This window comes from Aquarana catesbeiana, linkage group LG08 (genome assembly GCF_042186555.1).
Source record: "Aquarana catesbeiana isolate 2022-GZ linkage group LG08, ASM4218655v1, whole genome shotgun sequence".
NCBI classification, from domain to species: domain Eukaryota; kingdom Metazoa; phylum Chordata; class Amphibia; order Anura; family Ranidae; genus Aquarana; species Aquarana catesbeiana.
In genome coordinates this window covers 265,537,569-265,549,742 of record NC_133331.1, presented here as the reverse complement: position 1 = coordinate 265,549,742, position 12,174 = coordinate 265,537,569, and the positions used below count along the sequence as shown (strand labels likewise).

The window sequence follows — 12,174 nt, the reverse complement described above, 5'->3', positions numbered from 1 at the left end:
CTCAGCATTAACTGGTGTCTTCCCCCGTCCTTCACTGCACCCCCATTTGTGCTTACACTCACCGGACTGCCTAACCCCTGCAGGGGTAAAAGGCATATGTAGAAAATCCTGCGATGGTGAATCCAGAAAGCGATCCTCCATACGGGGGTGTTTTATCCTTCTCTGATATTGTAGTATCCCCAATAATAAACATCCATATGAAGTAAGGAAAGAAAAAACTTCATAGCGTGAATCCGAAAAAATGGAGTTTATTAAAATAAAATCAATAAGAGTATGGTAAAAATAGTTAAAAAGAGTTATAAACACAGGAGCTAACAGCGCTCCAATAGCCGGCTCACAGCTGGTGGGCAGCGTGGTGTGGCGTGCGTTCCACCGCCCGCCTGCTAGAAACAGGAACTAACTCAAGCAGAGAGATGCTGACATGTGCGTATCCCGAGGCCATGCCTCGGGAGGCATGGCCTCGGGATACGCAAACGTCAGCATCTCTCTGCTTGAGTTAGTTCTGGTTTCTAGCAGGCGGGCGGTGGAACGCACGCCACACCACGCTGCCCACCAGCTGTGAGCCGGCTATTGGAGTGCTGTTAGCTCCTGTTTTTATAACTGTTTTTAACTATTTTTACCATACTCTTATTGATTTTTATTAATAAACTCCATTTTTTCGGATTCACGCTATGAAGTTTTTTCTTTCCTTACTTCATATGGATGTTTATTATTGGGGATACTACAATATTAGAGAAGGATAAAACACCCCCGGACGGAGGATCGCTTCCTGGATTCACCATCGCAGGATTTTCTACATATGCCTTTTACCTCTGCAGGGGTTAGGCAGTCCGGTGAGTGTAAGTACGAGTGGGGGTGCAGTGAAGGACGGGGGAAGACACCAGTTAATGCTGAGACCACGTTTTCTTCACCAGAAGGATACTCTTTAGCACTTTGACTTTGATTTTGGACACTTACTGATTTTTTATAGATTTTTTGTTTTTTTTCTACACACATTTTTTTCACTTTTCATAATTTGTTTTTTGGACTTTTTATGCACACATGCTGGGGATTTTTTATTGCTAAAACTGTTTGTTTTTTATTGCTATAACTGTTTTTATTGCCATAACTGTTTGTATTTTGGATTTCCTGTTTTTTTGACTTTTTTCATTTTTTCAACCTTTGGGCACATTCCTATATACATATAGGTATTTGGTATAAATTGAGATATTGGCACATATACATATAATAATGCTCCTAAAATATATTACATTTGCTGGGTGTGTTGTTTGCACTTTGATATACCTCAGCCCCCGCAACACATTGGTTACACGTATAATATTAATAGCTTTATTCTATTTCATTTTCTTTTTACACGTATGTTTTTTGCACTTGTATGAATCACCATTAATGCACATATAGCCGGACAGCACCAATTCCCCTGTTTAAAGCATTTTGTATATTGGATTTCACCTAGGTGATTTTCATTTTTAGGGGGGCAGCAGTCCTTTCTTGTCCCTATCCTCCTAAGCGCGGAATTACCGTCATCCATTTAATCAAATCAAGTGACACGGGAGCAGGGGTGGGGCCGTGTCCCGCTGTCTGTGTCAATAGATGCAGCATCCATTGACACAGACTGACATGTCAATGGATGCAGCAGAGCGAGCCCACACGGTTGCCCACAGGGAAAGCAGATTTCCGTATGGGCACCCGATGAAGAGGAGGGCCCTGGAGTGCCAGCGGGGCACTCCAGAAGAAGAGGATCAGGGCTGATCTGTGCAAAGCGATTTCACAGAACAGGTAAGTATAGGCATGTTTGTTATTTTAAAAAAAAAGAAAAGTAGAATTTTAAAAACAGATTTTGTAAAAAAAAAAAAAAAAAAAAAAAAGTTGTTATTGTTTCTTCCACGGGACAAGGTGTGTAAACCAGGCCTAAGAGTATATTACTGGTAGGGTTTTGGACACTTAACAAGTTTGGGCCTGGCAAAACCAACCTAAAACCCACTGATTAGTTTGATTGTCATTTTTTAGAAAAGCAACATTTTACTTTTTATTGTACTTTTTTTAAATCTCTTCAGTGGAATTTGAACAAAGGTTTACTGGTCTGCCCAAAGTAAATGCTAAAAGGTGTCATAGAACTATAAACAAAACGATAGCACCGTAAATAAGTCAGCACACTAAAATTCAAAGTTAGATGAATATATTATAGTATACTGATAGCAACAATGTAGTACATAGAAAATACAGACAGCATATGTATATTTTTGGATGTGCCCCCAAATTAGCCTAGCCATGCTTTACAAAAAGTGCAGCCTATAGCTATGAGCAAACAATAGTCATATATAAGGAAGGGGGGAAAGATTCAATATAATGAAATGAAGGACTAACCATATAGAGCAGACAAATGGTACTAGTAGAGGTGAAACAGACAATCCCCTTTCTCAAGTCAAGTCCCACCTCCTGGTCAGTCCAACACATTAAGGAACCTTTTTTGGCACAAGTAATCACTTTTAGAAAAACAACCCAAGAATTTAGTAATATTGCTAAATTACTGATTTGCAATAATTAGGAAACAATCCATTAGAAAGCTGATCATAGCCATAAAATATGTATATGACAGGTGCTCTTTATTAATGGTCTGGTCAAGCTTTAACTACATTGACTGTATATGGCGGTGGTGGTTGAGCATATGTGGTGGTTACAGGATAGGGAACGGGAACGGCACCAGGATTCATGGCAAGGACGCCATCATTCTGTAACACGAACACCTTCAAAAGATAAAAGTACAATAAGATAAAGGATAATATTTTTGAGGAGGAAGACAAAATATTATGACCAAGGTTCAAGGATAGAGGGTATGAGGACAAATTTCTGAGAAATGCAAATCATAGAAGGAAAGCTCTTAGAAGCTTCATCGTGTTTGTAAATCTTTATTGTGGATTATGTTCATGTCTGTTTGTTATATTACTAGGTATTTAGAACAATCTTCTAGGTAAAAAGAGATCTCTGGCATTGGTTCCAGGAAGATCTGCAGCGGCGTAACTAGAACCTTCAGGGCTCCGGTGCAAAAAAACATGAAGGGCACCCCTAAACCCACTAGTCCTGAGACACTTCCCTCAGAGCCCGGGCCCCTTTACTCCCATCGTCGGGCCCTTTATTATGACCCCGCAGTGGTACCCTTTCACATTTTCTTCAGCCGCCCCCTTACTGCCACCTTGGAATGGTGGCGAAGCGCCAGGGCCCAGTCGACCTTTGAGACCCTGGTAGTTCTGCCATGGGGTGAAATACTCTGCAGTGTCATGGAATGGGTGCAATGCTCTGCAGTATATTATGTGATAGTTGTAATGCTGTGCGGTGTATCATGGGATGGGTGGCATGCTCTGCAGTGTCAGGAGAGGGGTGAAATGCTCTGCAGTGTATCGTGGGATAGTTGTAATGCTCTGCAGTGTATTATGGGATGGGTGGAATGCTCTGCAGTGTATTAGGATATGGGTGGAATGCTCTGCAGTGTCAGGGGTTGGGTGGAATGCTCTGCAGAGTGCAATGTGATTGGTAGAATGCTTTGCAGTGTGTCATGGGATAGGTGAAATGCTCTGCAGTGTGTTATGTGATAGGTGGAATGCTCTGTACACATATACACACACATACAAACAGATATAAAAACACACACTCACACAATCACACAATAGTTACATAGCAGGCGAGGTTGAAAAAAGACACGTTCATCAAGTCCAATCTATGTGTGTGATTATATGTCAGTATTACATTGTATATCCCTGCATGTTATGGTAGTTCAGGTGCTTATCTAATAGTTTTTTTAAATTATCGATGCTCCCCGCTGAAACCACTGCCTGTGGAAGGGAATTCCACATCCTTACCACTCTTATGCCCCGTACACACGGTCGGATTTTCCGACGGAAAATGTGTGATAGGACCTTGTTGTCGGAAATTCTGACCGTGTGTAGGCTCCATCACACATTTTGCATCGGATTTTCCGACACACAAAGTTTGAGAGCAGGCTATAAAATTTTCCGACAACAAAATCCGTTGTCGGAAATTCCGATCGTGTGTACACAAATCCGACGGACAAAGTGCCATGCATGTTCAGAATAAATAAAGAGATGAAAGCTATTGGCCACTGCCCCGTTTATAGTCCCGACGTACGTATTTTACGTCACCGCGTTCAGAATGATCGGATTTTCCGACAACTTTGTGTGACCGTGTGTATGCAAGACAAGTTTGAGCAAACATCCGTCGGAAAAAAATCCTAGGATTTTGTTGTCGGAATGTCCGAACAAAGTCCGACCGTGTCTACGGGGCATTACAGTAAAGAACCCTCTACGTAGTTTAAGGTTAAACTGCTTTTCTTCTAATTTTAGTGAATGGCCACGTGTCCTATTAAATTCCCTTTCGTAGAAAAGTTTTATCCCTATTGTGGGGTCACCAGTACGGTATTTGTACATTGAAATCATATCCCCTCTCAAGCATCTCTTCTCCAGCGAGAACAAGTTCAGTGCTCGCAACCTTTCTTCACAACTGAGGTCCTCCAGTCCCTTTATTAGCTTTGTTGCCCTTCTCTGGACTCTCTCCAGTTCCAGCACATCCTTCCTGAGGACTGGTGCCCAGAACTGGGCGGCATACTCCAGGTGGGGCCGGACCAGAGTCTTGTAGAGTGGGAGAATTATCGTTTTATCTCTGGAGTTAATCCCCTTTTTAATGCATGCCAATATTCTGTTTGCTTTTCTTGCAGCAGCTTGGCATTGCATGCCATTGCTGAGCCTGTCATCTACTAGGACCCCCAGGTCCTTTTCCATCCTAGATTCCCCCAGAGGTTCTCCCCCTAGTGAGTAGATTGCATTTATATTTTTGCCACCCAAATTCATTATTTTACATTTTTTTACATTAAACCTCATTTGCCATGTAGTCGCCCACCCCATTAATTTGTTGAAATCTTCTTGCAAGGTTTCCACATCCTGTGGAGAAGTTATTGCCCTACTTAGCTTGGTATCGTCCGCAAATATAGAGATTGAGCTGTTTATCCCTTCCGCCAGGTCGTTTATGAATAAATTAAATAGGACTGGTTCCAGGACAGAACCCTGGGGAACCCCACTACCCACCCCTCACCATTCTGAGTACTCTTTTATCACTACCCTCTGAACTCGCCCCTGTAACCACTTTTCAATCCATGTACTCACTCTATGGTCCATGCCAACGGACCTTTACTTTGTACAGTAAAGGTTTATGGGGAACTGTATCAAATGCTTTTGAAAAATCCAGATACACCACGTCTACGGGCCTTCTTTTATCTAGATGGCAACTCACCTCCTCATAGAAGGTTAATGGATTGGTTTGGCAAGAACGATTCTTCATGAATCCATGCTGATTACTGCTAATGATACCGTTGTCATTACTAAAATTTTGTATATAGTCCCTTATCATCCCCTCCAAGAGCTTGCATACAATTGATGTTACATCACTGGGAATTACAGACCAGTTAGTCTATCTTGGCCCTTTTTTAAATATTGGCACTACATTGGCTTTTCTCCAATCACCTGGTACCATTCCAGTCAGTAGACTGTCAGTAAAAATTAAGAACAATGGTCTGGCAATTACTTGACTGAGTTCCTTAAGGACCCTCGAGGTGCAAGCCATCTGGTCCTGGTGACATATTAATGTTAAGTTTTTCAAATCTATTTCTAATTGTGTCCTCTGTTAGCCATGAGGGTGCTTCCTGTGACATGTCAGGAGGATAAACATTGCAGTTTTGGTTACTGAAGCCCCCCCGTTTCCCTCATGAAGACTGAGGAGAAGAATAAATTCAATACCTTCGCCATCTCTCCATCCTTAGTAACCAGATTCCCTTCATCATTCTTTATGGGACCAATATGATGTGACCTCCCTTTTTTTCCTATTTATGTACTTAAAGAATTTCTTGGGATTTTTTATACCCTCCTCCACTATGTGCCTTTCGTGTTCTATCTTAGCCGCCCTGAATGCACCCTTACATTTCTTGTTGCATTCTTTGAAATGCTGGAATGTTGATCTCTCAGTCTTTTATTTTTTTAAGGCCTTCTCCTTTGCTTTTATATGCATTTTTACGTTGGAGTTAAGACATCCAGGACTTTTATTAGCTCTTTTAAATTTATTTCCCATTGGGATGCACTGGTTAATGTCCTTATTTAATATGCTCTTAAAGCATACCCATTTTTCCTCCGTGTTCTTTGTTCCTAAAAATCACAATCACAAAAAAAACAATCACTCACACACTTATGCCGCGTACACACGGTCGGACTTTTCGTCTACAAAAGTCCGACAGCCTGTCCGACAGACTTTCGACGGACTTTTGGCGGACTTTCGACGGACTTGCGGCGGACTTTCTAACGAACAGACTTGCCTACACATGATCACACAAAAGTCCGTCGAATTCTTACGTGATGACGTACACCGGACTAAAATAAGGAAGTTCATAGCCAGTAGCCAATAGCTGCCCTAGCGTGGGTTTTTGTCCGTCGGACTAGCATACAGACGAGCGGATTTTTCGACCGGACTCGAGTCCGTCGGAAAGATTTGAAGCATGTTTCAAATCTAAAGTCCGTCGGATTTGAGGCTGAAAAAGTCAGTTGAAAGTCCGGAGAAGCCCACACACGGTCGGATTTCCAGCCAGCTTTAGTCCGTCAGCGTCCGTTGGACTTTTGTAGCTGAAAAGTCCGACCGTGTGTACGCCCCATTACACAATCACACTCAAACACAATCACACAAACACATGCCTATTCCCCTGCTCATCCAGCCAGCCACTGCTGCCACCGGTCACACAGGCAGCGGCACTGACACACACAGAACTACAGCAGCTGCCGGGGATTTCCCCCCTTCCTCTCTTCTCTGTGCTGCCATGTCGGTGTGGGTGGCGCAGCAAGGACAGCCGACTGTTCTGCTCCTTTCCCCTGTTTCCTCATTGGCAGGGAGAATGAACCAATTACAGAGGAGCTGGAGAGGATCACCGTGGGATATGTAGTCCTAAAGAAGCACAGCCCTACAACACTGAATGGACAGTGGACTGCAGCCCCCAGCATGCAGGGGGGGGCTGGACCATGGGGTGACCAGAGGAGACCATAAGGCAGCTGATGAGAAGAAGCTGATGCCCTTGGTCAGTGACTTGGTGAGGAGATCTGAGAGCCTCTCTCTATGAGCCACACGGGCCTCCCAAAGCAAGGGCAGGGTCGCCATTGCAACCCCTGCAACCCCCCTAGCTACGCCACTGAAGATCCAGTTACTGTTTATCTAAACAATTTTTTGGTGCTGGAACCTTAGTTGGATGTTAGTTGCTACAAATGATTGGTTTTATCAAAATTATACTGTTACTGTCATAACAGGGCATCTAGGAGATATGTGGGCTGCTTTTGTACACTGAAGACCCTTCCACTTTGGGATGTAATGTAATAGTTGGATCATGAGCTGCAACATGTACCAGCTGCTGAAGAGGACTGAGACTCTTTAATAAACAACATTTTTAGATTTTATCTGCAGTCATTCTTTTAAGTCCTGATGAAGGGAGCACAACGAGGCCCCTAAAATGTGTTGGCTATTAAGTTTACTACATGCTTGGAATAAACCTCTTTTATGGATTTCAACATTTTGTGCCAATCTTCTGATCCATTTAGTACATATCTGAACTTGTGACGCCTTTATCTTACCATCTATTACATATATATCCACACTTAATAGGGGATCAATTTGTCTAAAGTCACTTTTGTAGCAATCACCAATTATGCTGCCGAACTAAGGGCACCTATAAGCATGGGGCTTGTTCAACTTTGGGCGGCACAGTGGTGCAGTGGTTAGCACTCTCGCCTAGCAGTAAAAAAGGGTCGCTGGTTCGAATCCCAACCACGACACTACCTGCCTGGAGTTTGCATGTTCTCCCTGTGCCTGCGTGGGTTTCCTCCGGGTACTCCGGTTTCCTCCCACACTCCAAAGACATGCTGGTAGGTTAATTGGCTTCTGTCCAAAATTGGCCCTAGTATATGAATGGGGACCTTGGATTGAGGGTAGGGACTGATGTGAGTGTGCGATGTACAGGGTTAGGGACAAGGGTCAGGGTTGTAGACACACACTCACTCAGGTTGAACTGGATGGACTGGTGTCTTTATTCAACCTTACTAACTATGTAACTATGTAACTTGCAAATAGGTATAAGCTGACAAATGAATTGATGTATTTAATGGAAAAACTTTGACTGCTAGACATTTTGCTAATTGCAACACACAGGGAGTTATTTATCTCCTCCTTCATGGTTTGCGAAGGCCATTTTGTCAGAAAACAAAATGTCCATTTTAAGTGAGAATTTCAGACCATGTCCCAGACATATGTTAAGAAAATATCCAATCACCTTTAGCCCGCCATGCTTTATACAATCATATTGATAACATGGAATCCCCTTTTTCTGGGTTCTGGATGGAACCATAGGAGCAAAAGGTGTGAATTTGTTAAATATCTTTTGAGTTTGGAGAGCAGGTGGATCTATAAATTAAGGGCCCATAATTTTCTGGGCCTAAATAATTCAAATAATTTTGCCTGTATTTTGGATTCTTAGATTTGCCCCTGAAATTTTGAAATAAGGAGGGAGAGGGGTTATTTGTGGTTTTCCTTTTTGGTGAAAACATTGCCAATTGTTTTCAGTCATTTCTATATTGTTTTTTGTCTATTAGTACAATTCCAATGACTGTACCATGACAACTTAGTTTTGGCCTTCTATTTGGTTTTCTTCCTTTTGTCTTGTATATATTATGGGGCCACATGTAGTGCATATGTCTTGACGTCAATGTGCGTTGCAGTGTTATGTGCATTGTGCCTTCACATGTGGCGCAACGCTATGTTCATGAAAACACCCCTTGTATGGCTTTATTTTAATCCACATGTACACATGCTTTTGAATCCGTTTGAGAAATTCGCCATACAAGCGTTGAAGCCAGCCATGCCAGCAACTAGCAGTATTGTTCTCCGCCACATCTACTTGCATATGCAAGGCTTATATTTCACCATTGTCCTCCATGGGACAAGAAATATGGAAGACCTTTTTTTGCAGAGAGTGGATCAACTCAAAGGAGACTTTTTGTTGGGGTGAAATATGAATGTCATCATGGCATACATTATCTGAATGTTTTTGATCTTTCACATATTTGTAGTGGATTACTTGGTGACGTTTATGCACAAGATTAATGCACATAAACAAGTTTATTCACATAATCCATGTTGTATGGGCTATGGAAGGATTGTATTAATGAGATTTTTGGTTGAATTGATGAATTCACAATATACACAGTCCACAGCGACTTCCTCAGTTCCTCAACCTCTTCATCATTATGCGGTGTAGCACAGCCTGGACATTGGTGCATATACAATTTAAACAGCTGGGGCTGTATTTGCCCATTACAGCTTTTGGAGCTCAACTTTGGTTTTCAGCATGCGTTCCAAACACTAACGGAAGGCTATAGTCGCCAACAGTAATTGCATGTAGATGTAGCATTACCCCCTTAGGAGCCACTACGTATTGGGTCCCTCTATAGCCCACACAGCCAGGCAACATGTATTTTCTTACTTTCAGGCAGAGACAAGAAACCGTTCATGGACTTGGTTTTTAGTATTTATTAGGGATAGTAAACTTGGATAGGGATAAGGGAATATGGGATGCCCGACTTGACTCAAAGAACAAGAAAATGAGCAGGGTATTGCTGTTCCCTCTGTCCTTCTCAGCTCCCAGCCTGGAGGCAGAGCCCCTCCACCCCGGGGTCTCCTCCCAGGCTAAACGGCACAGCTTCCTCACTCCATCTTCCACCTGACTCCCCTTACTGGGCAGGCTCCTTAATATTTATGGCAAACAAGATCAAAAGAATTCCCAGCTCAACTTACCAACCAGCCTGAAAACAACCAAATTATCCTGTCTAACAGTTTGCATTTAAAACAGGGATTTAGTTTGCACACATTTGCCACTTCATGGCACCTCAGTATTATCTGCAGTCCCAATTTGTGAGAGCCTACATAGTAGAAGCACATGTATAAAAATTGATAGATAAAGGGCAGGTAAGCCTGGAGGGAACCCACCCCTACTTAAAGGCACAGGGGCACATTGGACAGTCAGCATATAGCACAGGCTGGTTGTACTGTTAAAATACAGGTGAGGTGATGCACTGGACACCATTGCTGCCATTGTGCTATATGCTGGGTGTCCAGTTCGCTCCTGTACCTTTAACACCTTCCCATCTGGCCTATAGCAGATTGATGGCTGGCCGGACCTTTCGTCCTTCTGAGTGGACATCGTATGATGTCCTGTCAGAAGGCGCTGGTAACAGTATGTAAAAAAAAAAAAAAAAAATTGCCATGCCTCTTACTAAAGACCTTGGACTGTCCATTTTCCAAAAAGGGGGCATTTGAGGGGACAATTGTACTTTTCTGGCATTTTCAGGCCTCAAGGAATTAGATTTCTGTCGTTTCTGGACTTTCCTACAGAATAAATATTAAACACTGATTTGGGTTATTTTCACCAAGGAATTGTAGTAGAATACATTTTGACGTACATTTATGAAGAAAGGTTATTTATTTGCAAAATGTTATAACTGAAAAAAAATGTGTTTTTCTTTGTTTCTAAGTTTCTTTTCTTTTTTTGTTTATTTAGCAAAAAAATAAAAACCCAGTGATGATTAAATATCACCAAAAGAAAGTTCTGTGTGATAAAAATGATAACAATTCCTTATGGGTACAGTGTTGCATGATCACGCAATTGTCATTCAAAGTGTGACAGCACTGAAAGCTGAAAATTGGCCTGGACAGGAAGGGGGTAAAAGTGCCAGGTATTGAAGTTGTTAAGGAGGGCCAGGCCCCTCCAGGCTTACCTGCCCTCTATCTATCCATTATTATACATGTGCTTCCACTATGGAGGCTCTCACAAATTTATAGAATTAAGACTGCGGATAATACTGGGGTACCGTGAAGTGGCTCTGCAGCTTAGGCATGTATTTGCAAATGTGTGCAAACTAAACCCCTGTTTTTAACGCAAACTGGTAAACAGGAGAATTCAGTTGGTTGCAGACTGGTTGGTAAGCTGGGAATTTTCTTTGGTTTTCCATGTGCTCCTTGCTGTGAAGTCCAGTTATAGGTGGGGGACAGTGGCCATTTGTTTGACCTCAATAATTATGAGCCTGTGTGACCTACCTGCCAAGCCTACAGCCTGTGGATTGGTCCAACTCCCATAAATATTCAGAAGTTTAAAAAAAAATCATATTCGAAAGAGTATGTAGAGTAAGGGGTAAAATCACTGCCAGTTTTTTTTTTTTTTTAACCATCTGTGTCTCAAGAGATTTTCCTTCACTTCCTGTAGACTCAGTAGAAAGTGAAAGAATATCATTCCAATGTCAGGGAAATCCTCTCTTAGAGAGCTGTCATGGGAGCAAATGTTATCATTGGAAAATTTCTCCTCTATTCCTGTTCTGGTAGCAACTCAAAATTTTGCTATAAAAATCTGGTATTGGTTGTAATCCCTCAGCACATTTAGATTTAAAAAAAAAGCTTAACCTCTGGTTACACTTTAAATACAGGTCCACCCTTACAGTGTAAGCATAGCCCAAACTCTTAAATGTTTTGAGTAGAGAAGCCTTAAAACCCTTGTCAGGTTATTTTTCTCTTATTGCATGGCCTAGTGGGGAAATTTTGCTCCACTTCCTGCAGATGCAATAGGAAGCAGTGGCGGCTGGTGGTGTATTTTTTAGGGGGGGCGCCACACCCCCCCATTCTGTCGGGTCACCCACGCCTAGCACTTACCCCTTTTAGGTCACAGGCAGCACTGCTCCAGGCAGCGGGTGGCAGCTTCCTCTGCATCTCCTCCTTCCCTGCATCACGCCATGCATCTCCTCCCTCCTTTTCTCTGTGTGCCATGCATCTCCTTCCTCCTCCTCCTAGGCGGCCAATCGTATCACCTCTCAGTTCGGGTCCTGAAGCCTCAGGACACGCTTTCTGATTGGCCGGGAGGAGAATCAGTATGACATTAGCAAATATTCATTCCCTATGGTCACACAACTGGGTGGGCTCGGAGCGCAGTTCTCTGTGCCCCGAGCCCACTCTTTTTTGAAACCTATTAGAGCCTCTGGCTCTAATCACGAGCTTAAAAAAAAAAAACATTGGAATCCATGCATTCGCCCCGCATGT

General features: G+C 42.6%; 1 protein-coding gene across 3 annotated transcripts in view; it reads right to left on the bottom strand.

Moving 5' to 3' along the window:
- Positions 1-2,162: 2,162 nt before the first annotated feature.
- The window catches only part of LOC141106406 (membrane-spanning 4-domains subfamily A member 4A-like), a 107,915-nt gene continuing 97,903 nt past the window's right edge, over positions 2,163-12,174 (bottom strand). For all 3 annotated transcript variants that reach the window (XM_073597171.1, XM_073597170.1, XM_073597169.1), the window contains one exon: positions 2,163-2,747. In XM_073597171.1, coding sequence (XP_073453272.1) covers positions 2,622-2,747 — 126 coding nt within the window. In that variant the 3' untranslated portion in view covers positions 2,163-2,621. The remainder of the gene's footprint in view (positions 2,748-12,174) is intronic.